Raw genomic sequence first — 26,615 nt, 5'->3', positions numbered from 1 at the left:
CTGCACAAGAAACCTTAGAAACATTACACTAAAATTCACAGCAGAAAATAATTTACTACAAACTTAGGAAAAAAGTCAACTTGTATAAAGACAACAGAAACTAACGCAATTTGGACTCGTTTGCTTACTACATATCATGCACACCATGGCTACTATTCGAGGAAATACGATAACTTAGCTTAACACACAAAAAACGTTTACAACGTAAGATATATTTTAATTTAAGGCGACTTAATGTCTGAGAATCTCGCCTTCTGCAACTGTCAGTGTAATGGGTGCGTTCTTACTTGTTTAGTCATTTTAATCGATCCAGTCAGTCACATTACAATATGGCGGGCGAGTTTACTTATGTATTTACATATCTTCGCTTCATGTAGACACGTGGCAGTGATAATGAAGTGAAACGTAGGAAAAAGGTTATAGATTTTGGTGTAAAATCATTGGTGGTTAACATTAGCTAAGAAATAATGAAAAAAAATACATTTGAATTCAACCAGTCATTGGGATATGGCGTGGTTGGAAGGAGTGGTGTCTTAATTTTTTAAAAGACGTCGTCTTTCTAAGTCATATGTACATTAAATAACATTACATAATCAAAACACTACATCCACTTGGTAATTATGTCATGTATATTACAAATATACAACAAGAGATGTGGGCCAGTCAGCTCTTTTCTCCACAATATGGGCGAATTTAGTAACCACTCCGACGAGGGGTCTGGAAACGTCAATAGTTTGAAATTCGAAAATCGTACTCGTACCCAATCTCCCACTCGTAGTCCAATCCAAATGTCCTCATTATATGCGCAGCAAAGATGTGCAATGGAATTCAGTGGAATTACGTTAACTACGTTAGCAGGTAAACTACATCAGTCCAGCTTGGAGTTGAGATTCCAAAGCAATTTTGTCAGTACTAGTTATAGTAACTTTTTCTGTTACTTGTGATGTTTTTCAGTTTTGCTCTGAACTAACCTAGAAAAAACACGGTTCAAGCAAGAAGACCAGTTGTAATTTGAACTTTGGATAATTGTTTGTTGGCCTTCAGACGATTTGTGCCAAGTTTGAAAACAAATGGATGCCAGAACTATAGTTCTACGAAGGAACCTTCGATAGGGTATTACGCCAGTTTTTTACTCCATTGTATGGCGGGTGCAGTCGCAACTGAACGCGCCACCTTGCCCAGCTCCTTAGCAGCAAATCTCCTAAGCCTTAACGGGCTAATTATTTCTATGACGTAATCAAGATTTTCGGACCACGTGAACCGGAACGGATTGGGCGCTTTAGTTCGGAGATGTTGCTGTTCCATTCACTGGCAACGAGTCATTGTTAGCTGGAGAAACCTCAGCTCCTCTACAAAGGAGTACGCAATGAAATCTCTTACACAACTCCTTGGCGCCTTGACGAAAACTATCGCTAAAGGAGAAGTAGATACACGGGTTGAAAGCAGAATTACTAAACCCCAGGAACTTTGTGGTAAAGTGAAACCGGTAACCGAGGCAGACTGGTTCGGACTTGATAGTATAGCAGTAAAAGGTGCCGATCCAATAAGGAAGCCAACACAGTGCAAATGTCAAAACAATCATGATCAACATGACAGTTACCTTTCTGTTCATCTTTTCATCCCTGTGATGTGATTGGCTCATTTGGTTCACGACTGGTTTCTTTAGCCAAAGTTTCACGCTCAAAGCGGGGTATAGAATATTCATTATTGCTAAGGGCGTCGCCACAAAAGCTACAAAGTTGACTATTAAATACACTTGAGTGGAATGGCTGCCGTCAAATTTTGGATAACAGATTTCGACTTCGTTTTGGATTTTGATATGGTAAAATGCGAAGAGCGGAAGGGTGAGGGCAGAAGCAGCTAGCCATATTGAAGCAATGATGATTTTCGCAGCGCGTCGAGTGATTATCCTCTTGTAAGGGTAAAAAACAAGAAGAAAGCGATCGATTGCAATCGCTGACAAGCTGCCTGTTGAAACATTTACAGCCTGGAACCAGGAAAAACCGTAACATTTGCAGAGCGCAAGGCCTAACAAACCGGATACTAACCATGTAGGTCCAATTACAACAGTCGTCAACTCTACTGGCAGGTCGAAAACCGTGACTATCAAGTCAGCGACCGCCATATTTACCAGAAAGTAATTACTTGCAGCCTTCATTCTGTTGTTAATGTTGTTGTTGTTTTTAACAATGGCATGCACGGCGATGACCAGAGTATTTCCAACCAGGGAAATGCCAAAGACGATAAAATATGCAGTCAGTTTAAGTTGCCACAAGCTATTGAATTGAAAACCAATAGTTTCATTGCTCCTATTGGCAGAGTTACTTATATGGAAAGCCATATCGGTGTCCCGGGCTAACGCCAGTGAAATCTTTTCTCGGTTACTTAACCTCAGGGAAAACAGCAACTTTAGCAAACTTGTAAAGCTTTCCTTTCCACTTTTGATCACCTTAATAAGACCTGAAAAGTTCTGACGGCAGAAGTGAGAGAAATTTGTTTAAATGACCGTTCTCCTGACAAACTTTAATTGTTATTGCAAGTATTCGCGATGTTTTTATCATGACTTGTCAACTGAATTTACTCTAGTTTTATTAAATACTGTGTGTATTCTATGCAAGTCAAGAGGCTCCAAGTTAGATAATGGGAACTTGTTTTTACAAAGTTTTTTTTTAACAGTGTTGTTTTATACCTGATCCGTGAAAGTTAGTTTACAAAACGCCTGAGCGTTTTGCTCCACTTCTAATTCCAGGTATGTTTTCCATCACGCTGCGCTCGTTGAGAAAGCAATCAATCTAAAAGTTTGATCGTTCGTTTCCTAAATTAAACATTTTCTGACGTGACGTCATAGACATGGAAGGCTCTCGTTATTTGACCAATCACAAAATTGCAGATTCAATTTCATAATATTAGATTGAGTTATTTTGTTTATACTTTAGATTTAAATGTAGCAAAGAACATAGTTGTGTTTAATATAGCTTATCTTAATGGTATCCTGTTTTGCTCCTGCTTTCATGCTATCTATGCAAGCAGAGAGTAAAAAAAAAAACAGAAGGCAAGGCGCACAAAAGGTATCAAAAATATTTTACTTCAGTGTTGCTCCACTTCTCCGTCTGTAGCTCATTGATGAAGCTGTGTTAAAAGAGCGAAAGAAACGAAAAGGATAAAAAAACTTTACATCTGACGATTAGCAAAAAGTACCTTTGCAGCGAAAATATACACTGCCTCGCCACACTACGCTGGAGGAATTTAAAAACGCAACAATCACCGGTCCTTTGAGATTCGCGTTTGAAGAAAACTCGGTCAGGTAAATCACGTGATCATCGTGACGCCGTCGTTTTCCAAAAGCTCCGTTTTCAAAATGTTTTAAGGCCATACGAAAACAAAAAGCCGGCGTTTTCAAATACTTCCGGTTTGAAGAGCGTTTTCGAAAAGCTCCGTTTTCGTGACGGACTAGTGTGGGCGGCAGGCCTAACCGGCGAAATAAAGCTGCGTTTTCAAATTCTACCAGCGTAGTGTGGACGGGGCCAAATTTTATATTGGAATGTAGTTTGTCTTGCTTTTCAAATGCATTGATCGAATTTTCAAACTGCCGTGAGCATGGAACGTCAAGATGAAAAAGCTGGACAAGGCGCACGAAACTTATTAGTCTTGCACCTTAGCTAACCCGGGGCTCTGCCTTCAAGACTCATCGATTTTTCGTATGAGATTAAAATCACTTTGACGGCTTGTTAACTACGCACATCCAAACTGTTTATGCTGCAAAAGGGAAATTAAAAGTATGTTTCATTTATCTAATCGGATGGATGATATCTTCGGGATATTTCCTTGTTTACACAGGGTGATCTAATATAATTTACTTTCTATCACAAACTAACAGCTACAACAGATTGAGAACTCTTCAAGGCAATCAGTTCCGTTACTTAACTTAGTTTTCTCATTTTGGTTTAGTTCAGTTAGTAGAGGCTCACGCGTGATTTCACAATTTTTCTTGGAGCTTATTTTCAGTCCGTTTTTAACAGTGAAAATATTGCATTTGTCTCACCAGCAATTCTAGAGGCCGTATCCTCTCAGCATTCGCTTGAGCACCTCTGTCCAATGAATCAACTAAACGATGTACAGCTTAGTCGACAGCAACTTCACGTCGATCAGCGTGAGGATAAAATCTTGAGCAGTCATTCAAAAGACGCATAACTGTTGCTCGAAGTTCAGTCGCTGGAGAGCTGTAGTAACAAACATTAAATAGCAGATAGACCAAGACATGGCATTTTACCACTGCCGCCATATTGACGAATTAAGTAATTTTCATTGTTATCATACACGAACAGCCATTCTGTCAATTGAAAAGGCACTTTTTGTGCTGGCGTATACTACGTAATTTGCGAGACCCGCATATACGCGCATTTTAGCACGCGTATATATGGGTCCTTGTGGGACACGTATATTTGCGCATTTATTTCGCATATCCCCGTGCTTGAGTTTACACAAATATGTGGCCATTTAAAAATGGGTATATACGCGATCTAAATGGTCGTATATGTGGGCTTAAAGCCCATACGTAACGTATATAAACAAGTATACGCGGCTGAGAAACCCGCGTATACCCCGTTGTAATTTTGAAACGAATGGCCAACCATAGAGTTATTCCTGGAATCATTCAAGCGAACTTGATACACTTGTCAATCAAGATGAACACGCCACACCAATCAGGAGCCCCGTTCGTGGGCGAACGGGTTTTTCAAAATGAGGGGTCCGCAATCAAGCGTTTCCTCTCTCGTCCCACCACCCCCTGCTTCGTCATGTTTTTGCTCTCGCTCCAATTTACGCGCGGCCAGAGTGCGGAAAAGCTCAAAAGCTGCCTACTAATCGAGCGCAACGCTGTAATAATGTGGACAGTCACGTATGCTCCCTAGAATTAGAAAGCTTGCGGGACCTAAAGATCGGAAAAGAGCAGTAGAAACGCCTGGATCAAAACTGAGAAAATATTGATCAGCAATGGAACATTCTAAATGGCTATAATTTTCATTGTCGGCCCTCTCCTTGCGTGAATAACTACAGACAGTCACGGATAGTTGCTATGCCTGTAACACCGTGCTCAGTTCGACGTCTATGTTTGGGGCTCCCGAAGTCGCTGCAAATGGCCAATACTTCGTTAATGAAACGTCGAGCCATAACGACATGGAGAGTCCATCATTTACGAATTATCAACCATGAGCTCACTTGTCGTCTTGCTCGATTGAACGACTTCCACGATATACTGACACTGTCAGAAGGAATCTACAATGGGCACGACTATGTACCTGTCAGATTCCACACATGGATGAAAATGGAAAATTCAGCTGTAATGCTTTCTTATGCAGACAAGAAACCTGCAGGACTACTTGTGTGTTCTGTTGTTGACGAAGGAAGGTCATTTGTCAGTCGTGCAGCCCGCGTTTTACCGGAGTTTCGCGGACAAGGCGTCCATAAAATGCAAGGGAAAGCGATGGACGAGTTTGTGAGGAGAACATTCCCAAACGTTAGGCGGAAACGATTAACAAAGCAAGACGATAATTTTCCCCTTGGTAGGAAGCTTGTACAGCTAGACACATTGGGTTGTTACGTTGAAAAGGCGACCCTGCTAACACATCAGATTCCGGCTGTTGAAAGTTCAGTGGAAGTCATTTCGTGCCCAAAAGAGTATCTTTACAATGCAATATTTGCTCGCTGCACAGCGCAGAAGTTGTTTCCAGACAACGTTATCATCCTAGACTGGCTTCCTGTGGAGCCTCTTGGATCAAATATGGATTATTTTATGCTAGAGCACGATGTGTATTTCACTGTAGAAAAGTGTACCGATGTTACCCAGTCTCCTAAATCAGTCAGCTTTGGCGTCTTGTCGCCGAGAGTATCAAAACTTGTACACTGGTGCGCTACAGTTTACAGTTGTGAAAAAGTTCTGTACGAAGCTCATCTTGTGCACCAATTCAAGAAGGCTTGCGAAGTTATCAAAGATACTTTTATTTTTTCCTGTTATCAAGACAAAACGTATACAAACTGTGGGAGAAGAGTGTTTAAAGAACAGTTGCAGATGACATTAGATGAGGAAAGATGCAAGAAAACGTTGAATCTCTACGAAATAGACTTTCCGTAGTCAATTTCTGTTTACACGGTTTAGTCACGCTTGACCCGTTACAAGAGCAAAAGTAGCCTCAGGCTACGCAGACACTTTGGGCTCGTCACGCAATCTTTGAGGATGAGCCCAAATTAAGGAGTGTCCGCATAGGAGGCTAGAGCAAAAGGACCGGATCGATGATTGAAGGATCGGTGGGTATGCTACCAACTTTAAGAACCATCTGTCTCAAAACCTTGTTGCACCTTTATTCACTCTAGTATGTCCTTTTGCTTAATTCATAATAAATTGGAAGTAGAAGTTTGTAATACTTTGCAACTTTCTTTATTCAAATTATACTTGCTCTAGCTCCGTTGCATGTCACGTTGACCACTTTCTCCAGTGCAATGGTAAGGAAATGATTAGACCAGCAATAGGGCATTGTGATTGGCTGATCTTAGTTATTGTCATTCTTGGCTTCTAAGTCTGGTTGAGAAATTACTCTAAACTCTGTGATGCTTTAGACTTAAAAAATGTCTGGTATGACAATAAAAACTTAAAACAGTATAACTCAAATAGAACAAGTCCTCTCGTTAGTCAATTCGCCTCTCATGGTATATTTCGTGTCGTGTCCAGCCTCCTCTGGTATAACTAGAATTTAAGTGTCAATCAATCAATCAATCAATCAATCAAACAAACAAACAAACTTTATTTAAAGAAGATGACACTTAATAATCGTACAACTAATGAATTGGTAGCTTCTTAACCCTTTAAAACCGAAAGTTTCACAGAAAAAGCCGTTCTTAACCGTTAAAGCCGGTTTTTGGCTGCCATGACGCTAAATGGGCCTTAGTTTTGGTAAAAAAAAAAAAACAAACTATTTTTTGACCAAAAAGATAGATTTCCCGAAGATTAGGTACAAAAATGTACAATATTTCACTTTGGAGCATGCGCATAAGAAATTTTTTTCTTGCCCCTTTCCTTTCCTTTTTCTCGGCCTTTTTACTCTCGCTACCTTTTACGTTTCATATTCTTTCTGGCTGCCGTAAAAAGTTGGGTGTTACTTATGGGAAAAGCCTGAAAATGGGACCTTGGTCAATTATAGGTGTAATGGACCATTTTACCACCATTTTTGCAGCAAAACTGATAACGCTTTTCAGTTTGCTACGTCAGAATGCCGTCGATATCCAAAACCGACTGTCGTTCGGATAGATCTATCCTAGCTCTATCATCTGCTTTATACCAAGAACATCTGGTGATATTTAAACTGATGACGTCACAAGTGGTACAAAGAGCACGACCATCAAGTACGCGTCTATGCGTGACCAGGATGAAAAGGGTTTTAAAAAATAGCTAAGTATAAAAGCATTTACATTTAAACATTTCCAGAAAATCTAATTAAAAATTTACTTAAAACCTCATCAGAGCGACAAAATGACCGCAATGTCTCATCGTGTGCACTGCTCTTACAAATTGTCCTCGCGGTAAGAAAGATTTGAAGCAATATCTGGTTCGTGTGCACCAGCTTGCGTGATGTCCCTGCGACATGCGTCCTGTGTTCGCCCGAAGGCCAAGGGGCTTGTTCCCCGCAAAATTTCCTCTACTTCCAGTGTGCTACAGCGTCCCTCTTATTTTGTTTTCTTTCCCTCTTACCCTGCCAAATCAATCCAACGCAAAAGTAGCAAAAAGTTTCCTATTCACAGCAAATACCGATATTCTCACTTTAGCAAACGGCTATTCAAAAGACTGGCAGCAAAAGTTTTGTCGTTTGTTGCTTTCCTTTTTGCGGGGGACTGGAGCGGAAGAGGAATTGGCTGAGTCCACTATAACTCCTTCAGTACAGCGGATACGCGTTAAAAACAACATGGCGGCCAAGCGGGTCTTTGATGTTAATGAAGCTTCGGTAAGAAAATTGTCCTTTTTGCTTTTACTTTTACAAATCAGAACTGCATTTTTTTATTCAAAGAAATATCTTCTACACTACTGTTAGATTGTAGACTTGAAAGCGGAACTCATTCGAAAGGAATCACAGTTCAAACGAGAGAAACTTGAAGCTGAACAGAAAACAAACCGACAGCCCAAGGTACACATTGAACTTATGTTCTTAGAAGGAAAAGTAAATTTTCGTTGATACTTGTTTTTGTGGTGGCTTTATAGTTGAGCTTTGGGATTGGGGTATGAGTGGTGAGTGGTAAAGGTTAGATATATAATGTATCATACCTGTCATTGATGTTAATGTCAATAAAGTGTTGATTGCCCACAACAAGTCATGAAAACAAAAGCCACAAAAACTGTGAAATCATGTCATGTGCAGAAATTGGGAAATCTTGTGTTATGAGCGCTGTACCTTAGTAAATAAAAGCAGAATAAATTCCTTATGGACAGTGAAAATCAGGGGTTTCATGAACGTATTCATCAGGAGGGTGACTGGTTTTCACAGGTGGGCAAAACTTTCTGACCTGAACTTCTTTATGAGAGAGGCTTTCCTGTAGATGGTCAAACCAGGCAGGCAAAATCATCTTCACAGCTGGTCAATTTGGCCTGACTGCTCAGCCCCTAATGAAACCCTTGGGAAATAGTTTAGTTGCATGTCTATGCAACACCGAAGACACAATCCAGTTCTAAACTATTTTCAAAATTCAAGGGAGTGAGTAAATTTTAAAGAAAAATCACCTTATTCCTTGCTCTTAAAATTGATGCACTGTCCTCATTACCAAATATAATTATTACTTGACACTCTATTTTCTGGAACTGTACAATATGTAATGCTGAAATGGACCTGACATACCTGCTGCTTTATCCACAGACTTGCAAAAACCAATACCAGTTCTCTTCTATGTAGTACATTGGCAAATGTATTTGAAGGTAAGAAGAACTGCCTCAAGTAAACTAACAATTTTGTCATCAATGAATTTCAGAAACCTCCAGTCTGGGCAAAAGTTAAAAAAGAGAAAAAGGTAACAAACTCAGGTACTGCACCCAACAAACAAGATGAATTGTCATTTGAAGAACAACAAGCACTGCAGAAGTCACGGTATGTAAGCAATAAATAGTTTACCCAAAAATGTTGCCAAATTAATATATTAGAGTCTATCCCCTTGCATGTATTCTAAATTATATCATTGCAAAGCATTTATTAAAAAAAGATGATGTCTTCCTTCAAGCCTCCCTGTTAGGAGAGCACTAATAAATGTATCACCAGTTTGTCTAGTACAACAAGGAGTCATCCTTCTACCCTTTGGTGTAATATTAGCCCACTGGTGGGTTTTGCTCCATCATTTGAATTGGCTAGCCAGGGCTTGACATAAGTGCCATCTGGTTGTCTGGAGCAAGTAGATTCTCCACCTGGACAAGTAGCTTTTCACTCTCACTTGCTTGATGGGCAAGGATTTAGGCAAGCCATCTGCAGCTACAGTCGAACCTGTTTAAGACGGCCACCCTTGGGACTCGAGGAACTGGCCACTTAATACAGGTGGATGCTCAATACAGGTCACTAAAAATACTCACTAGGCTTGGTCTGATGTCAATTTTAATGGTGTATCATACAAGAACACTTCATACAAGGAAACAATAGGACAATCCACTCTCTTTCAAGCAATCAATACTTTAAACAAGGTTCAGTGCCAACTTGTAACTTAACGTTGTAAATATATACCTAAGATGATGTAAAAGTATTGTGCAATAGATTGCCCTCTACTCTTCTACGATATACAATAATGTATTTCTGTGGCTTACAGTTAACAACAAAATATCTCATTCCATCATTTCATAGTTGTTACGTTCAGGGTGGCCGCTTATTACAGGTAACAATAACAAAGAAAGACAATCATAGGACTGCCACAGGGTGGCTGCGGCCGCTTAATAGAGGTGGCCGCCTAATGCAGGTAACAAATACAGCATTTGTGTCATGAGCAAAAACTCAGGACTTTGAAAACTGGCCGCTTAATAGAGGATAGCCATTTAATACAGGGCCTTTATGTACAGGTTCGACTGTAAATCATTAAAAAAGCAACTAAGAATTGCCGGGGCAAGCAAAATTTGAGAGCTACTTGTCCCAAGGACAAGCGGGAATTCAAGTTGTTGTCGAGCCCTGCAAGCACTCATTTAATTACAATTTACCTGGGCATAGTTAATAGAGCACAAATGCAGCCTCTGCAACAGAGACTGTCACTCCCGCATCGGCCTCTGCAGCCACAGACACCGGTGCTCCAGCCAAGCAGACAACTAGGATGCTATCCATGGTCAACCCTGACCGACGGAGGCCTACATACAGTTAATAGAGGGGAATGGTTTTGTAACCCAACAAAGTTCTTTGGTTTTGTCAGTGCGCCAAACACAATTGCTACATTCTGACCAAGGAACTGACCAATAGAAATATTTTGGTTGTGTTATTCATGAATAGTGTATGAACATAAAATGAAAGATTCTAACATAAATCTTTGGCATCTTTGTTTGCTCCTTTGATGTTTGCCAGGATTCATAGTCTTTCCACTCCATTAACTATGAGCTTAGTGGGAAATGTATTCTGTAGTTCTAGAAACGACCCATGGAAAGTCTTTTGGTTTGATACCCTCCTCCCCTCCCCCCATCCCTCTAGGAATTCCAGTTTTGGTTGACTTTAAAGCTTCCTTTGAATTTCCAGTAATCCTCGTTGAGGTGGGTATGGATATTTTCTAGAACCACACACTACAGATTATTAACAGAGGAAATCAATGTACATACACTGTAAGTTAAGTACAGTGTTTTCCTAAATGCCCTAATTGTGGAAATTTTAGATATGAGAGGTTGTTGCACAACATACATTGCATGCCAAGAACAAAGGATTCTTTAAATGGATAATTACTGAATGCAAGTCTTAGCCTGCACTTGGAATATAACATTGTGGCATTTGGTGCATGTAGGAAAGCCTATTCTTTATCACTAAACCTTATAAGCACTTTATGACTGGTCCAGAGCAAAACCTGTCAGTGCATGTTCAAGGCTCAAGTTGTTGTTTCCTAAGGGGGTTAGTGAGTTATTTTACCCTAGGGAGTTAAACAGTTTTGAAGGGTGTCCTGATGCATTTTCTTCCGATACAAAACTGCATTTTGAGGTATCACAATTCAGTTCATGGAAAATTTTCACCACATTCAGCTATCATCTTTCTGGTCAACTAAGGAATCTTAATATTATCACTCTATTCTTTACTTTTAGGCAAGCTTTGGAAGCTAAGGCAGCATTGTATGAAAAGATGGCAAAGGGAGAAATTCAAGGTACACTGTAGTAATTGAACTCTGAATAGCAAATGCATGTTTGTGCCAGGCACATTGACTGAATTTGCTGTCATTGTAGATGAAGAGGAAGGTGAAGAAGGAGGAAGATACTTGGTAGACTTCCACAGGAAAATTTATACAAAGGTATTTAACAGTTATTCTGTAAATGTATTTTCTATTTGCAATATTTGGTTACTTATTTACAGTGTCCCCAATTAGCACAATAGTGCTAAATACATTCGACACTTAAATAAAGTTATTATTATTATTATCATTATTATTATTATTATTATTGCGTTGGACATGAGATGGTAGATAGCATAGCGCCAAGTTGGCAATAATTTTCTGATATCCAACAAGTGCAAGTGGAATAATTGTTTTGTTAAAAACGCCCCCAAATACAGAGAACTAAAATAAAATAATCATAAAAATGCCCCCAAAAATTATGCGCATGCTTACCCTATTTGTAAAGCATTGTATAATGGCTCATATACCATGATGGCTAAACCACTGAAAACTCCTGAAAATTCCCGTTTTTAACAATAACAGATATATCACTGGAAAACTTAAACAAGTCATGTAAGTAGGCCATTTCTGAGGTACCTTGTGCCTCTGTTTCAAAACGAGTCTTCGTGCGAACTATTCATATGAAAATGTGTTGTACCTACAGGTTAATTTTCATGCAAATCAAAGCCAGTTTCATATGAAAGACTCGTTTTGAAACAGAGGCACAAGATAACTTGGAAATGCCCTATTTATTTTAACAGTGAATTTCACAGTGAATCCTTCTTTATGACTAGTTAACCACATTTTTACACGAAGCAGGACTATATTGTGATTCAACAACAAATGTCAAAGAAACACATCACTCACCAGGTTTCATCAATTTTCAACAATCAGGTACTAGAGTTTCATTCACAAAATTATATGTACGATCATTACTACGGCTTTCAATAACACGCAAACTCTTAAGTTCAAATCCAATGAACAATTGCTTCGATGGCTGCTGTTGATGTAGCCCGTAAACAGGCTCTCTAGTCAAGAATAGGGCGAAGAGAAAGCGAGGAGAAAGAGGAGGGGAGGAGAGAGAGGAGGGGAGGCGACGCCCCACTCTCCCATCCCAACCCTCCCTCGTCCACTTCATTCTCGGCCAGTTCTTTCTCGGTCAGACCCTTCCAGCCCGAGCCTGTTCACACGCTACTGTTGATGATAATTACGACAACAACCAACGAACCTAGTAATAAAGAAACAAACAAAATGAATAGAAATCTGCCAATCACAACCCACAGACGTGGACTTCTGTTTCCTGACTGTGCTAAGATGATTGACAGCAACAAAAGTGGTAACTGCCACGGTTGTTTGAGCAGAGTTCCCATGTTACTCTGAGGCACAGTAAGATGATTTCTAACTGAATTTTGGGTCAGCACACACAGATCGACTATGGAAAATTAAATTCGTAAAGATTCACCGTTTCACTCTCTTCATCTAATGTCATCCGCAACTGTTCTTTAAACACTCTTCTCCCACAGTTTAAAAACTTTTTGTCTTGAGAACAGGAGAAAATGAAGTCACCATTGATAATTTCGCAAGCCTTCTTGAATTGGTGCACAAGATGAGCTTCGTACAGAACTTTTTCACAACTGTAAACTGCAGCGCACCAGTGTACAAGTTTTGACATTCTATGCGACAAGACACCAAAGCTGACTGATCTCGGAGACTGAGCACCATCAGTACACTTCTCTACAGCGAAATACACATCGTGCTCTAGCATTAAATAATCCATATTTGATCCAAGAGGCTCCACAGGAAGCCAGTCTAGGATAATAACGTTGTCTGGGAACAACTTCTGCGCTGTGCAACGAGAAAATATTACATTGTAAAGATACTCTTTTGTGCACGAAACGACTTCCACTGAACTTTTCACAGCCGGAATCTGATGTGTTAGCAGGGTCGCCTTTTCAACGTAGCAATTCAAGTTGTCTAGCTGTAAAAGCTTCCTTCCGAAGTGAAAATTCTCGTCGTGCTTTGTTGATAGTTTTCGCACGACTTTTGGAAATGTTTGCCGCACGAACTCGTCCATCGCTTTCCTTTGCATTTTATGGACCCCTTGTCTGCGAAACTCCGGTAAAACGCGGCCTGCACGACTGATAAATGACCTTCCTTCGTCAACAACAGAACACACAAGTAGTCCTACAGGTTTCTTGTCTGCAAAAGAAAGCATTACAGCTGAATTTTCCATCTTCATCCATGTGTGGAATCTGACGGGTACATAGTCGTGCCCATTGTAGATTCCTTCTGACAGTGTCAGAATATCGTCGAAGTCGTTCAATCGAGCGAGACGACAAGTGAGCTCATGGTTGAGAATCCGTGAATGATGGACTCCTCGTGTCGTTATGGCTCTTCCCTCTATTAACAGAGTGTTGGCCATTCCCAGCGACTCAGGGAGCACCAAAGATAGACATCGAAGAGAGCGCGGTCTTAAGAGCATAGCGACTATCAGTGGCTATCTGTAGTCATGATTTACGGTCGTTTCGCCAACGTCCTAGGTCGATTCGCCAACGTCCTAAGTCGCTTCGCCAACGTCAGATATCCAGTACTAACGAAAAAAAAAAGCCGCTTTTTGATGTTTGGAATGCAATCCTGATCCTTGGGTGATCCTTGGGTCAAGAAATTTTAAGTCACTGCCAGTTTTGCTTGACTGACTTTAGATCAATTTGCATATTTTTGATAGTTTCACAAGCCGGCTCGTGGCTCGTGGCATTCACGCAACAATTAATAATGGTAATAAGACTGAGTGGAGTCCAATTTGGTCTGTAATCATACTTAGTTCTTATTAACCGAGCAGGAGGTCTGTATGGGAGAATCTTGACCGAGGTCGTGAGTACAGACCGAACGCTGTGAGGTCTGTACACACGACCGAGGGAGAAGCTTGACCGAGGTCGTGAGTACAGACCGAACGCAGTGAGGTCTGTACACACGACCGAGGTCAAGATTCTCCCATACAGACCGACTTAGTTCGGTTAATACGATGTTTATTATATGGCAAAGAAGAAAACTTAAATTCGTTTAATGTAACTGGGTTGCTAACATTTTGCTTGCGAACGGCGATGAGCTTAACTTAAACCTGCCGAAATTTGCTCGTCCTCTTTACTTTTTTTTTTGTCATCAGGCTTTTTGGCACTTCTATAAATGATCGAGAAGAAAATAAAAGAAAATGGTGAACATTTTTGTATTTTAGTTTGCAACTTTTTCAACGCAAAATGAAACCGGTCTAGATGGCGGTCTAGATGGGAAAATCTAGGCCGCGGTCAATATCGATTTCAGCCAATCAAATTCGTGAATTCGGTAGTTCTCAGTCCTTGTGAGACACAGCCATATAATAAGAGTGATTAACAAAATCGGACGACCGCGAAGCGGGAGTCCGATTTGTTAATCACGAGTATGATTACAAACTGAATTGGACGACACGATGTCCTGTTACCAATTAATCAAAACTATGACAAAATTCGAGAAACGAACAAACCATCGATTGAGCGCTGAACGATTAAACGTCGTTATGAATGCTGAAAAACACAGCAGTTTATTCAACAAAGTGCACCGAAACAGCGCGCGCAAAATGACGCGTACTGTCCAATTACAAGTATGACGCTTACACTGTTCGATTAATGCTCAAATCGAGCCGCTGATAGCCAATCACGTTCGAGAATTTTGTTATAGTTTTGATTAAAATTTAAAATTACCGATCAAAATTTCTCAGTAGTGGACCGAACGTTTTTGCCTCTGGTTTTCGATCTTTATATCCTGCAAGCTCTCTAATTCTCGAGAGCTTACTAGTAGTATGTACCCTTTGTCCTTTTAACTCATCAAGATCAAACTCGAGACTGTTATTCGCCGGTTTCCGTGCAGATCACTTATTAGCTGAAGAACTTGCTGCAAAAGTGAATATCATGCAAATTTGGCAGCAGCGCATAGCGAATAATGAATATAGATTGTCCTGATTTTTTGATTCATGTTGTTTTGATATCGTATGAGGACCATTCCTTTCCACAATGCTTATTTCGACTTGATGTTGGCCCTACAGAGTGTTTCAATGCAAGCGAGTAGAATTTGGCGAGTCATGAATTTTCATATAGACTACGAGTAGTTCCTCTTTTGCTTTGTCCGTCGTGGGTGACGCGAAAGAAAACCGCGAGAATAAATGACCGCGCGAAATCCTGGAGGCGAGGAGTGCGCTCCTCGCCTCCAGGATTTCACGCGGCCATTTTTTTCTCGCGGTTTTCTTTCAGCTTAGACGGACTAAGCGAAAGAGGGACTACTCGTAGTCTAATTTTCATATTAATTTATACGTAATTAAGAAGGCAAAATTCGTCTTTTCGCGAATTTCATGAAAACCATAGATGTTGTATTCGAAGACAGTTCCCTAAAAACGTTCTTGAGGCAGAGTATCACGATTTTTCGATTTTCGAGCTTGGCCAGCGATAAGTTTGAGAAGTGACACAGAACGCTGACGTACATCAAAAGTAAACTGAGCACATTTCAAAATTTTGTGAGTGCAAAGTGAACTTGGCGTTAAATCACCAGGCATTTTGACGACTACTTCGGCTTTAATTTTGCGAGGCCGTAAAGTAAAATACCGCTAAATTAACCAGTCATAGTGCGTGCGAAAACTGAGAGATGAAATAATACCGCGTAATACTGCAACGTTCAGTCGTGAAACATTTCCCTCGGGAAAAATGACGACTACTGAACTGAAGCGAGTCATTTTCGTATAGTACATTGTTGAGCAGACATTCTTGGAGGCTCCTCGATGGCAAAATCTTTTCCTTCCTAGATTTATTTAATACATGTCATGTAAGAAATAGAAACAGCATGGATGAAGAGCACTGCTGAAGTTTTAGGCTGAAAAATTTAAGTTCCAGGAAAAAAAAAAACAATAAATAGATATTAAATCACAAAGCGTGGAGGAGTTGAATCTGGGTCCACCAAACACAAATCTATCTACTGGTAGGGAGGAGGATTTGAACTCGGGACCTCCGGATTACAAATCCAGCGCCCTATCCAGTAGGCCACGCTGCCTCCGCAAAGGACATAAATCACACGCGGACTTTTTTGATACTGAACTAACTTAAATTGAGAAAACTAAGTTAACTGAACTGATTGCCTTCCGGTTTTCTCGATCTGCTAGTAGTTGTTAGTATATAATGGAAAGTAACTTTACGTTAGATACACGTGCTCAAAAAGGAATCATCCCAAAGATATCATCAATCCCATAAATTTGATTTACTGTGGAGGCGGCGTGGCCGAGTGGCTGATGGCGCTGGATTTGAATTCTGGAGTTCCCTGGTTTAAATCCCCTTACACCCTACCGCTATCTGGATTTGTTCTCAGCAGCCCCAAGTGCCACTTCTCGACCACGCTGAGTAAATAGCCAACTAGTCAGCCTCCGGTTGCGATTCTTAATACTTTATGTTCTATTTGCAATATTATGCTGTATTTTGGATCAACTTCCAGAAGATCGTCTTTGAACTTTGAAGGCTTCGAACAAACTGAATGTTTTTACCAATGGATGACCCCATAGCATTGTGTCTATCTTGCTATTGGCTGTAGTACATGTACCAAAAAATACACCTCGGTTTGTTAGTCTCGTAGTGAATACAATCCTTGGTTAGAATCTGTTCCACGAAAAACGTTATCCCACATTGCGTGTGACAAAACATAGCTTCTGGAAAAGGTTGTGTTGTCAAGGTAACCTATTGGTTCAATTTAGGTCTCTTGACAGCGGGTGTCGTTTCGTTCACCGAGACCAGGGTGAAGGGATAGTGACTCATTTTGGACTGCATGTGATTTGCCTTGTTCAGAACAATCATGATCCTTATTATAACAGGTGGAACCCCCCCCCCCCTCCCGCCCCCCGATATAGTGAAGATCTAAATCTGTTATTGAGTGATTATGAAGAAAGGAGTAATGGCTACAGTTAGATCACTGTTGAACAAGGATGGTGATGATGATGACATTGATCATAGCCATGCTGACGACTTTGACAGATTGCTATAGTTGTTATGATGATACTTGTTTTTATTAATAGGAAGAAGAGCCTCACCAAGATTCAGAAGAATTGAAAGATGAAGACATTCCACCTCCATCTGAACCTGAGGACGAATGGTGACGAAATGAATTGTTCTTTTTTTAATTAATTAAGATTTCATTTGATGACCAGCCACACACTAATCTAATGTGCCCCTCTTGTAATTTTCATTCCATAAATTAAGCCTACAGTGCAAAGATAAGTCCAGGACCGGGTTGTTCGAAAGCCGGTTAAGGCTAACCCGAGTTAAAAGTTGACTGAAGTATTATTTTTCTTGTATAAAAATGTTTTTCACTGCTAATGTTATGTGTAGTTTGCGATTATTCAAACTCAAAACTGAAGGACAAGCAATATAAAAACAGAGACCCTCACCGTAAAGTTGCAAACCTCAATTCAAAATTCTCGCTTACCCTGGCTTAGCTAAATCGCGTTTGAACAACCCGGCCCTTTACACTTAATTTTCGAATCTGGGTGGGTACAGAAAGGAACATTCCATGTTGCTGAGAGCGTGGGAATGACAGTCAGCTTGGGCTCTCGTACTTTTCAACTCAAAGACTTCACCTAAAGCCAACAGTTACCACTAATCTGGGTTACCACCATGACTCGTGCATATTCTAGTGGAACCCTGCTGTTGCCATCCCTTCAGGGAAATGAAAACTTGCTTAAGTTTTAACCTGGAGTAAATTAATAATTTCTATAAATTAAGGAAACCATTTTCCCTTAGAAAGACTCACGACAACTGAGTTTGAGATGCTAAGATGCTACAGAAACTGTATATTAAACTGCCTGGCTAATAGGTTATTTCAATGAATGTCCTTTGAATGGATCTTAGGGTTGACTATGTGGACTCACTGGGTAGAGAGAGAAGGTGTCTGCGTAAGGATCTTAAACATTTGCAAGATATGGACAAGGATATGAGTGCAAGAAAGAGGTAACCACACGACTCTTATTACACTATGAAACCTTTCATAGACCTTGTTACCTTCTCTGACAGTGTCATTCAATATTTATGGCATGTGTACAGCCGGGGCCAAAAACGTCGTGCATGCTACCTCCTTGATGTATGATAATTCGTTTGATTATATGGCTAGCTCTGTTAGCAGGCAAGATGAACCAAATCCTGCGCTAAGATAGGCTACCCGGGCGGGTAAGATGTGCCTATTTTGCCCGTTCGGGAACACCCGCTGAGTCCCACAAGGATATGGTGCTTCTTATGCATATGATAAATCCTTTATTGACCAGGCTCGTTCGGTCAAGATGGCTGGATATTGGCGTCGTTATTTGCTATGGACCTCGACTCCGTCTCGATCCATAAACACGCTAAAAAGGACTTAACCTATACCCAGCCATCTTGACCTTACGCTTAGACAATGACCCATATTTCTTCTTCTTCTTCTCCTCCTCCTCCTTCATTTTTTTACACTCTGCGTTAAAGCCAAGAGAGTAAATCTCACTCCCATTGCTAACATTGCCTGTGCTTGCAGTCTCCCAACTCTTTTATCTGAAGACATGAGGAGAGAACTGATGAGGCAAGAGTGGGAGAAAGAAGAGGAAGAAGCCATGAATAAACCGGTTGGACCGGTTCATTATCAAGACACACGCTTTAGTGGTAAATATCACTTCTACTATTAAATCTCATGCTGTTGTCGGCAAATCATCGTTAAAGGAAACCTCAGGCCTTCGCGATTCATTGTCCTCGGTATCATTAATTTGTTACTCGAACATTGAACTTTGTAATGGCCAAAGCGCGGTCGAAATGTCATTCGCTTTTACCAGCAATTTTTATTTTCAAGTTGGGAATTAAGTAAATTATAAATAAAATAAGATTGTCATTAATAATGCTTTTGAAATACATTAGCATGTAAAAACTAACGATACGATGTCCCGGGCGTTTCATTCCTTGATAATGGCCTCACGATGTTGCTGAAACGTCGGAACATTATATCGTTAGTTTTGACTTGCTTATGTCATAAGATTGTCTCGATAATATTATTCTCCCCTTTGTGTTGCACCTCTCGTATCGTCTCACATGGATGGCCCAATACCCTTTGAGGGGACCATAGAACGGAACAACAGAAACATTGCCCCTAGCCCTAAAACAATAAGAGCTTCTACAGTGATAAAACAAAAGCAGCTTACAAAAACTGTTACACTTCTAAGCACTAGAAAACTTTCCAGCATGTACACGTTTTTCTTCCATTTTTTTTCTGACAGAAATTCGCAATCATGGTGTGGGTTATTATCAATTTTCAACCAGCGAAGAACAAAGACAGGAACAGATGAAGATGTTAGATAAACTAAGAGAACAGGTACTTACTGGAAAACAGAAATTAAATCAATGTTATGAGCACCATCAGATATTTTTGGGTCTCTGTAAAACGCGAACCGGAAGGATGGGGAATAGCGGATGGCGGATGGTGGATGGCGGATGGCGGATGGCGGATGGCGGATGGCGGATGGCGGATGGCGGATGGCGGATGGCGGATGGCGGATGGCGGATGGCGGATGGCGGATGGCGGATGGCGGATGGCAAAATGTGCATGACAAAATGCGGATAGAAAAATGCGGATGGAAAATTGCGGATGACAAAATGCGGATAGAAAAATGCGGATAGCAAAATGCGGATGGCAAAATGCGGATATAAAAATGCGGATGGTAAAATGCGGATAGAAAATTGCAAATGACTATATGCGGATGATAAGATAATTATCAGGGGAAATTAACTTACGATGTTTTGTAACGGTCCTACATGTAAACAAACCAGGTCATCTTATAGAAGATAGAGCGGGAGAAATCCAATATTTTTTATCCAATCACAAAACAAATCAAGATCAAAAGTAAAACGGAACAGTCTTGATCGAATAATGACAGACTAGACTTCCATTTTATCATCAGACTCCATTCTTCTGTCACTACGTCGAAGGACTTTCACTGTTTATACCTAAGCAAATTTCCCCTGCAGGAAACAGTCATTGTCAAATTAAATGAAACACCGCTACAGTAACCGGTCGCGTCCCACTGTACCCTAGTTGAAAAGTTTGCAAGGCACATACAAGGAGCGTTTGTACATGCACAAGACTCTGCAAAACGCGTCTTCAAAGACTGGTGACTCTAGCGCAAGGGGAAGAGCACGGACGACGGAGTTTATATAGCGCCGATTCCCTGAACAAAGTTACCTTTGTTTGATAGATCGAACGTCGTCCTTACCTTTATCTTAACCTTTCCTCGGTGTGCTTTTGTAGTGAAAAAGCTGGTTGATCAGCGTCAAATAAACAGGATAAGGCCTTCAGATATCGAACAGGTACCGAGCGTTTTTACAACTTTTGCTCTGATACAGATTTCATGTAATTAAAATAGCGAAGAACAAAAACCGAATACAAGGAATAAATGTTTTTAGAGTTCTTTTACATGTAGGGTAGTTCTATCACACTACTACTACTAGCATAAATTTGGCGTTTTTCTTGAAAGTCACGAGAAATTGTGAGAAATAAAGAAAATGTTACATAAAAGGAAACCGAACAAATGGCAACATTTAAATTCTACAAAGACATTGAATTCTAAATATAGAAGAGCTAAAAATAGTACTTCCACGTTCTTTCCGGCGAACTCCGTCAAAGTCGGCAGGAATTTTCACAAACAAAATTAAATAAAAATCAGAATTATCAGAAATATCTTTGCTTCGTGTTTCAACTTACGAAAAGTCAGAAATTTCTTTGGCCTTATATAGAAATTATTTCACATCTCTTTTTTTCATACAGCGTAACCCTGTCCGCCAGTAACAGCTGGAGAGTGTCCTTAAAATTTTGTTTGTGAAAATTCCTGTAGACTGACGGAGTTCACCGGCGAGAACGTGGAAGTACTATTTTTAGCGCTTCTAAGTCTCGAATTCAGTTTCTTTCGCTACGTTTTAATTGAATGAAATCTGTAACCGAGCAAAAGCTGTAAAAACGCTCTGTACCCGTTCGATATAAGTTCAAGGAATCGTCGCTATATAAAGCTCCATTGTCCGTGCTCTTTCAATTGCGCTAGAGTCACCGGCCTTTGATGTTACGTTGCAGAGTTCTGCAAATGCTCCATGTGCCTTGCAAACTTTTCAACTTGGGTATAGTTGGGCGCGATCGGTTACTGTAGCGGTGTTTCATTTAATTTGACAATGCCTGCTTTCTGCATTGAAAATTGGCTTAATTGTAGACAGCGAAAGTCCTTCGATCTAGTGAATGAATAACGGAGTCTGACGATAAAAGTCTTGTCCGTTATTACTGGACTTCTCCCGGCCTAAATTCTATAAGCTGGCCTGGTTTATTTACAACTAGGACTTTCAGGAAACATCGTAAGTTAATTTTCTCTCGTAAGGATTTTATGATCTGCATATTGTCATTCGCAATTTTCCATCCGCATTTTGTCATCCGCACTTTTGCATCCGCATTTTATTATCTGCATTTTTCCATCCGCATTTTTCCTTCCGCATTTTGTTATCCTCATTTTTCCATCCGCATTTTGCCATGCGCCATCCGCCATCCGCCATCCGCCATCCGGACCGCGTTTCACAGAGACCCGATATGTTTCCTTGTGACTTCCCTAAAAAACGTGGCCTGACGTCATGTAAATCTGAGGTAGATTGGTCAGGTGGCAGCTCTCACAAGGTCTCACATGAATGACTCAGTACCCTTTGAGAGAACAATAAAACAAACAACCACAAAAATTCCCCTGAGGACAAAACAGTTGCTAACCAATGACGACGAATAGAATTACAAGTTTACGTGAGCTGCTACACGTGCGAGTTTATATCTCAGGTTATCTCCCGAGTGATATCCCACAATCTTCAAAATTTCTCTTTTGAAATTCGAAAGTTTAGTTTTCGTCCAGCATAAAATGTGTAACTGAATATAAATGACGTTTTTTTTGATATGCATGGTTTATTTTGCGTTAATCATCTGTCATTTTGAACGTTGGCTCGTGTTCTTTGGAGCAAAGTGGCATTTTCATTAGAAGTTACCTCCCCGACCACTAATGTTCTTTATCCCATCAGACAATGGAACAGCGAGTTCGGACTCAGAAGTTGAAAGACAAACGGAAAGCTGCGTTGGACGCTCGTCTTGCTAAAGTGCGAGAAAGGAAATTAAAAAAGCTTAAAGCATCGGGGGAGCTAGACGAGGAATCAAACGAGGACAGTGGACAGACGGAAGGGAAAGAAGAGAAATTGTTAGGCAATGTCGGGCAACCGACAACAGAGCAAGATGTTAAGGGAGGTTTGCCTGATAGAGAGGACGACGACGTTGTTTCGGTGCAAAAAGCTGAATTACCAGAATGGGCGCAACACAAAATAAGTAAGTCAACTGCACTGTGCAATATTTACAGTATTTATTCAGTGAGTCTCCATGTCACCTACCATTTCTTTTTCAGTCGTTTTGATTTCTGTCTTGATTCATGTATAGTAGTACCTCACCTCACCTGAATTCTCCTACCTTCGTTTCTCTTTAGTGGATATGCTACTGGGATAATAAACAACTAGTCGTAGATTTACGGTCTGTAAGGGGGAGACCCGTTTTGTTGGAAGAATGGCAAATCCGGAGAGAGTCACTCAGTTTTTCTCCCTCCTACTGCCCGCCATTTTGTTTGAGGACCACTTCAGTACTGGTCTCCCCACCCTTTAACCAGCAAAGTACCCATCATAATTCCCCTCCCTCTTCCCGTTGCCTACGGAACCCCTCTGATCCAGCAGTGACATCTACATCTTTCCACAGAGCAACCTGATAAACCGCGGTCATCATCACACAATGATCCACGATCCGAGCGAGATCAGCAGTTTGCACCTCCCACCTTTTACTATGAAGACAACAATGCGAGACAGAACACTAAAACAACTTGGACGGCATCCCCAAAACTGTTTCATCAAAAGAACGAAATAAACAATAAAAGACATGAGCCACAAACTGAACGTCGCGATATACCTCATCAGGAATTAAAAAACGAACACAAGCCTCAAGAACAACAGCAGTTACAACAACCGCCACTCGAGCGTCTACCACCCCCTGGGTATCCTCCTTTTCCACCTCCCGCGCAGGAATTTGTTCAACCGCCGTGGACTGGATACCGGTGGCATCCACCTCCAAACATGCCACCACCGCCACCTCACCAAGTTCCATGGCAACCAAATTTTCCTTTGAATGTTCCACCACCTCCTCAATCGTTATGGCAACCAAACATACCTCCATGGCAACCTTACCAAGGCCTGTATACCAGGATGGCTATTCCTGTTTCCAGTACACACGCGGCCTGGAGTGGGAATCCTTCAATTTCTAACCCTTCCCTCCCTGGGAAAGAGGCGTCTACGGACGGTAACGAAACAAAAGCTGTAGAGAATTCAGATACAAAGATTGAACATGATCAGAGTAAGGAAAGAGCAGTGCCCACAACACAAGAACTGGCAGGCTTTGTAGCGCAATGTCGTTCAAGCACTTGAAATTAAGTGCCATGCTCAAAATATCAATTTTACTTTCTGAATTCCACCATTTCATTTGACTATAGTTCTGAGAATTTGGGGCTATATCAAGACAATATCCTCCAGTTGACGATTTTATTGGACAACGTGAGAGTTGAAGGTTTAGCGGTTATTCTCAACTTTCCGTTTCAGCTCTAAAGAGCTAGCTCATGGGACCAGCTTCCGTTTCGCAGCTTGCCACGCTTACCAAAACAACAAATATTAGAATAAATACAATTTAACGAACAGGAATGGTAAGAGGGTTTATCTGAAACACGGTGTAATTTAAAGTTTGTCGCTTTCTAGATTTTTCTAAATTATTTTCTGAACAAAATGCTGAACTTTATGCCCAGATCTTTATCACTTGTTTGCTTCCCGTCCAGAATAGTCGACGACAGGGTAGAACTCAAAACGTGTGTCGAGCAACTTCTGCAATTTCCACCAGAATCGAAACACGTCTAACTAGCACGATTTCTAGAATTGTCCTTGAGACCTAAGCCATTACAAACATGATAGGAAGAGATTTTAATTTTGAGCGACTTTTCTCGATAACATCATATCACTTTCCCTCTCGAAGTGTTTCCGGAAGACGTTGACAACTTGTTTCAGCTTCATTCGTGACCAACTCAGGAGTGTCGGTTCCATCACGCACGTTTTCCGACAATTTTCGACCTGTAGTTAATTACAGTAATATTTCTAAGAACAAAGAATGAAACCGCTCACAGTTGTTTGTGTTTCCGTTCGATATTCGTTTCGGTAAAGCAACGAGGGCGGCGCGGAATCACGTCCTTGACCCCAATAACTATATACAAAACACAGATCACGCTATGAACGACACACTCACGCGATAGGTTAAGATACATAGTTTCCTTGTCTCGATGAACACTTGCGATTTTCATTGAACAGGAAGGTTTATAAGAGGAAACTACTGTTTCAGTCGGTTCTGAGTTTCTTTTCACAGTCAAACTATTCGTGTAATGTCTCATTTGATGTAATTGGTCTGAATTCTTTAATAAGGTCAACATTGGAATAACGCGATATTTATATTGATACGGAATTTATCAGCCCACCACCCCAGGCTATATATCTACTTTGGGAAGTATGCTTTGTCTTGCGCAGGGATTCACAGCACTGAACTATGCAAACATTGCAACGCTTTGCATTCCATTCCAACTTATTTGAAACATGCGTATTTTGAACTTGGTTTTACGTTCCAAACTGATGGGCAGAGCACGCGAACTAGGTCAGTCAGTAATAATGTGTTTGTCGGTGACGAAAGAAATGTCTTCACGAACAAATTCCGTGTATGCGAGACTGAGAGATATTCTCCTTTTGCCACCTTTTTCAACCTCAAAGCCCAACGAGATATATCATTAATGATTGCAGTTAACGTCTTCTACAGTTAATTCCGACAGTTTAATTTACTGGTACATGCTTTAGAGTTTCTTGAAGTAGAGTAAGTAGATTATATTCTCGTTTCCTCTTTACTTAGCAATGTTCCGATCTGGTAAGGAGAAGTTAGTTTTCGGCCACTCTAGAATATTTTAGGGTCGAGGCTTTTGCTCTACATCGTTGTCACAATACCCGACTGAGAACCTTGCCTTTATTCATGTGTCACCACTTAGTCTTGTGATGAGTGGAAAATGTCTTCACCAGTTATTAGTATGGAATGAAATCTGGTTTAAGTCTCTAAATTTCAAATCTAGGGCATTCTTCACACAGTGAAACTCAGAAGCAATTAAAAGCGGGAAAAAACAGCAGCAACACACCCTGGATGCCTTTGCGGTCGTTGCTATTACTGTATTTCAATTTTGATCATCACTGTTCGGCTGATGATTGTGACGTCACTCAAAGCGGTGTTAAGTGACGTCAAAATTAGACTCGAGTGATGTTCATCAACTGATAAGAAATTTACTAAACGAGAGGTGTTTCTTCGCGTCACGAAAACACAGGCGAAAATGCAACAACTCGTGCTTATCAGTCTGCTCTTCAAATCTTGAAAGTACTTCCTAAACTATTGTCATCCCATCCTGGGCGTTGTCACAGACGTAAACAGAAGACTGAAAAGGTTTCATGTGTCGAACTCTTTACATCACTTTTGGAGTGGCGCTTGATCTGAAACGACCTGACAGCAGGAATTTTCTCCTTATTTTAAGGGTTTGCCTTGAGTTACATTCGACAAGCGGGTATTATTTGCTTGCCGACACGCGAACGTTGCTGGGCTTGAAAGGGAGTCTGTGAGAGCACATCATGCTAAATGCTTGGCCAGATTAAAATCAGCCCAGTTCTTAGAAAGCGACGATTCTCGGCCAGCCTCGTTAAGGGCCGCCTTTCACTTTCGAATCACTATTTTTTAAAGAAAAACTCATTCCAGTTGTGTAGGAGCAGAGGGGAAAATAAATGATCGATGATGATTCCTTTTTCAAACTAAACCATGGGGTGATTTTACTTAACTTGCAAAATGGTCTAGAGTAGAGTATTAGACCTGTTTTCTTAATCTTTGGATTTCTGCTGACTTCTGTTGTTTATTTGGGTATAAAAGAAACTGAATGTTAGCCATAAGTTTGAATTCTTCAGCCATCACAGGCAATAAGTAAATAATTTCCATACAAGGCAAAAGCAACTTTAACCTGACCCCGAAAAAGAGAGCAGCATAACCCAGCCCAGGTTTAATTACACCCTTTTAACTGACTGGAAATGCTGGCGGTG

General features: G+C 40.7%; 4 protein-coding genes across 4 annotated transcripts; 2 read left to right on the top strand and 2 right to left on the bottom strand.

Moving 5' to 3' along the window:
• Positions 1 to 1,279: 1,279 nt before the first annotated feature.
• LOC145482346 (substance-P receptor-like) lies at positions 1,280 to 2,341 on the bottom strand. Its single transcript, XM_081460990.1, has one exon. It carries the CDS (start codon positions 2,339 to 2,341, stop codon positions 1,280 to 1,282), a length of 1,062 nt encoding a protein of 353 aa, XP_081317116.1.
• Positions 2,342 to 4,155: 1,814 nt separating this feature from the next.
• On the top strand, positions 4,156 to 7,041 carry LOC145483058 (histidine N-acetyltransferase-like). The gene has a single exon (XM_081461678.1). It carries the CDS (start codon positions 5,075 to 5,077, stop codon positions 6,128 to 6,130), a length of 1,056 nt encoding a protein of 351 aa, XP_081317804.1. The 5' UTR covers positions 4,156 to 5,074; the 3' UTR covers positions 6,131 to 7,041.
• Positions 7,042 to 7,100: 59 nt separating this feature from the next.
• LOC145481409 (coiled-coil domain-containing protein 174-like) lies at positions 7,101 to 26,608 on the top strand. The gene is made up of 11 exons (XM_081459889.1): positions 7,101 to 7,991; positions 8,079 to 8,171; positions 9,007 to 9,122; positions 11,282 to 11,340; positions 11,420 to 11,484; positions 17,426 to 17,502; positions 18,258 to 18,356; positions 18,910 to 19,034; positions 19,640 to 19,734; positions 22,455 to 22,752; positions 23,170 to 26,608. The coding sequence occupies exons 1-11, from the start codon at positions 7,635 to 7,637 to the stop codon at positions 23,886 to 23,888; spliced, it is 2,103 nt and encodes a 700-aa protein (XP_081316015.1). The 5' UTR covers positions 7,101 to 7,634; the 3' UTR covers positions 23,889 to 26,608.
• Positions 12,152 to 13,876, bottom strand: LOC145481408 (histidine N-acetyltransferase-like). Its single transcript, XM_081459888.1, has one exon. The coding sequence runs from the start codon at positions 13,826 to 13,828 to the stop codon at positions 12,779 to 12,781; it is 1,050 nt and encodes a 349-aa protein (XP_081316014.1). The 5' UTR covers positions 13,829 to 13,876; the 3' UTR covers positions 12,152 to 12,778.
• Positions 26,609 to 26,615: the final 7 nt, after the last annotated feature.

The sequence above is a fragment of the Orbicella franksi genome, chromosome 3 (genome assembly GCF_964199315.1).
Source record: "Orbicella franksi chromosome 3, jaOrbFran1.1, whole genome shotgun sequence".
In the NCBI taxonomy this organism is placed as follows: Eukaryota; Metazoa; Cnidaria; class Anthozoa; order Scleractinia; family Merulinidae; genus Orbicella; species Orbicella franksi.
The sequence above is the reverse complement of the archived record's forward strand: the minus strand, read 5'-3'. Positions and strand labels throughout refer to the sequence as shown.

Bases quoted from the DNA above. Each gene is read 5' to 3' on its own strand.
- LOC145482346 (XM_081460990.1), bottom strand. From the start codon at position 2,341: ATGGCTTTCCATATAAGTAACTCTGCCAATAGGAGCAATGAAACTATT.
- LOC145483058 (XM_081461678.1), top strand. From the start codon at position 5,075: ATGCCTGTAACACCGTGCTCAGTTCGACGTCTATGTTTGGGGCTCCCG.
- LOC145481409 (XM_081459889.1), top strand. From the start codon at position 7,635: ATGCGTCCTGTGTTCGCCCGAAGGCCAAGGGGCTTGTTCCCCGCAAAA. The intron at 8,172-9,006 runs GTACACATTGAA...AATGAATTTCAG, and splicing joins AAACAAACCGACAGCCCAAG to AAACCTCCAGTCTGGGCAAA. The intron at 19,735-22,454 runs GTACTTACTGGA...TTATCCCATCAG, and splicing joins TAGATAAACTAAGAGAACAG to ACAATGGAACAGCGAGTTCG.
- LOC145481408 (XM_081459888.1), bottom strand. From the start codon at position 13,828: ATGCTCTTAAGACCGCGCTCTCTTCGATGTCTATCTTTGGTGCTCCCT.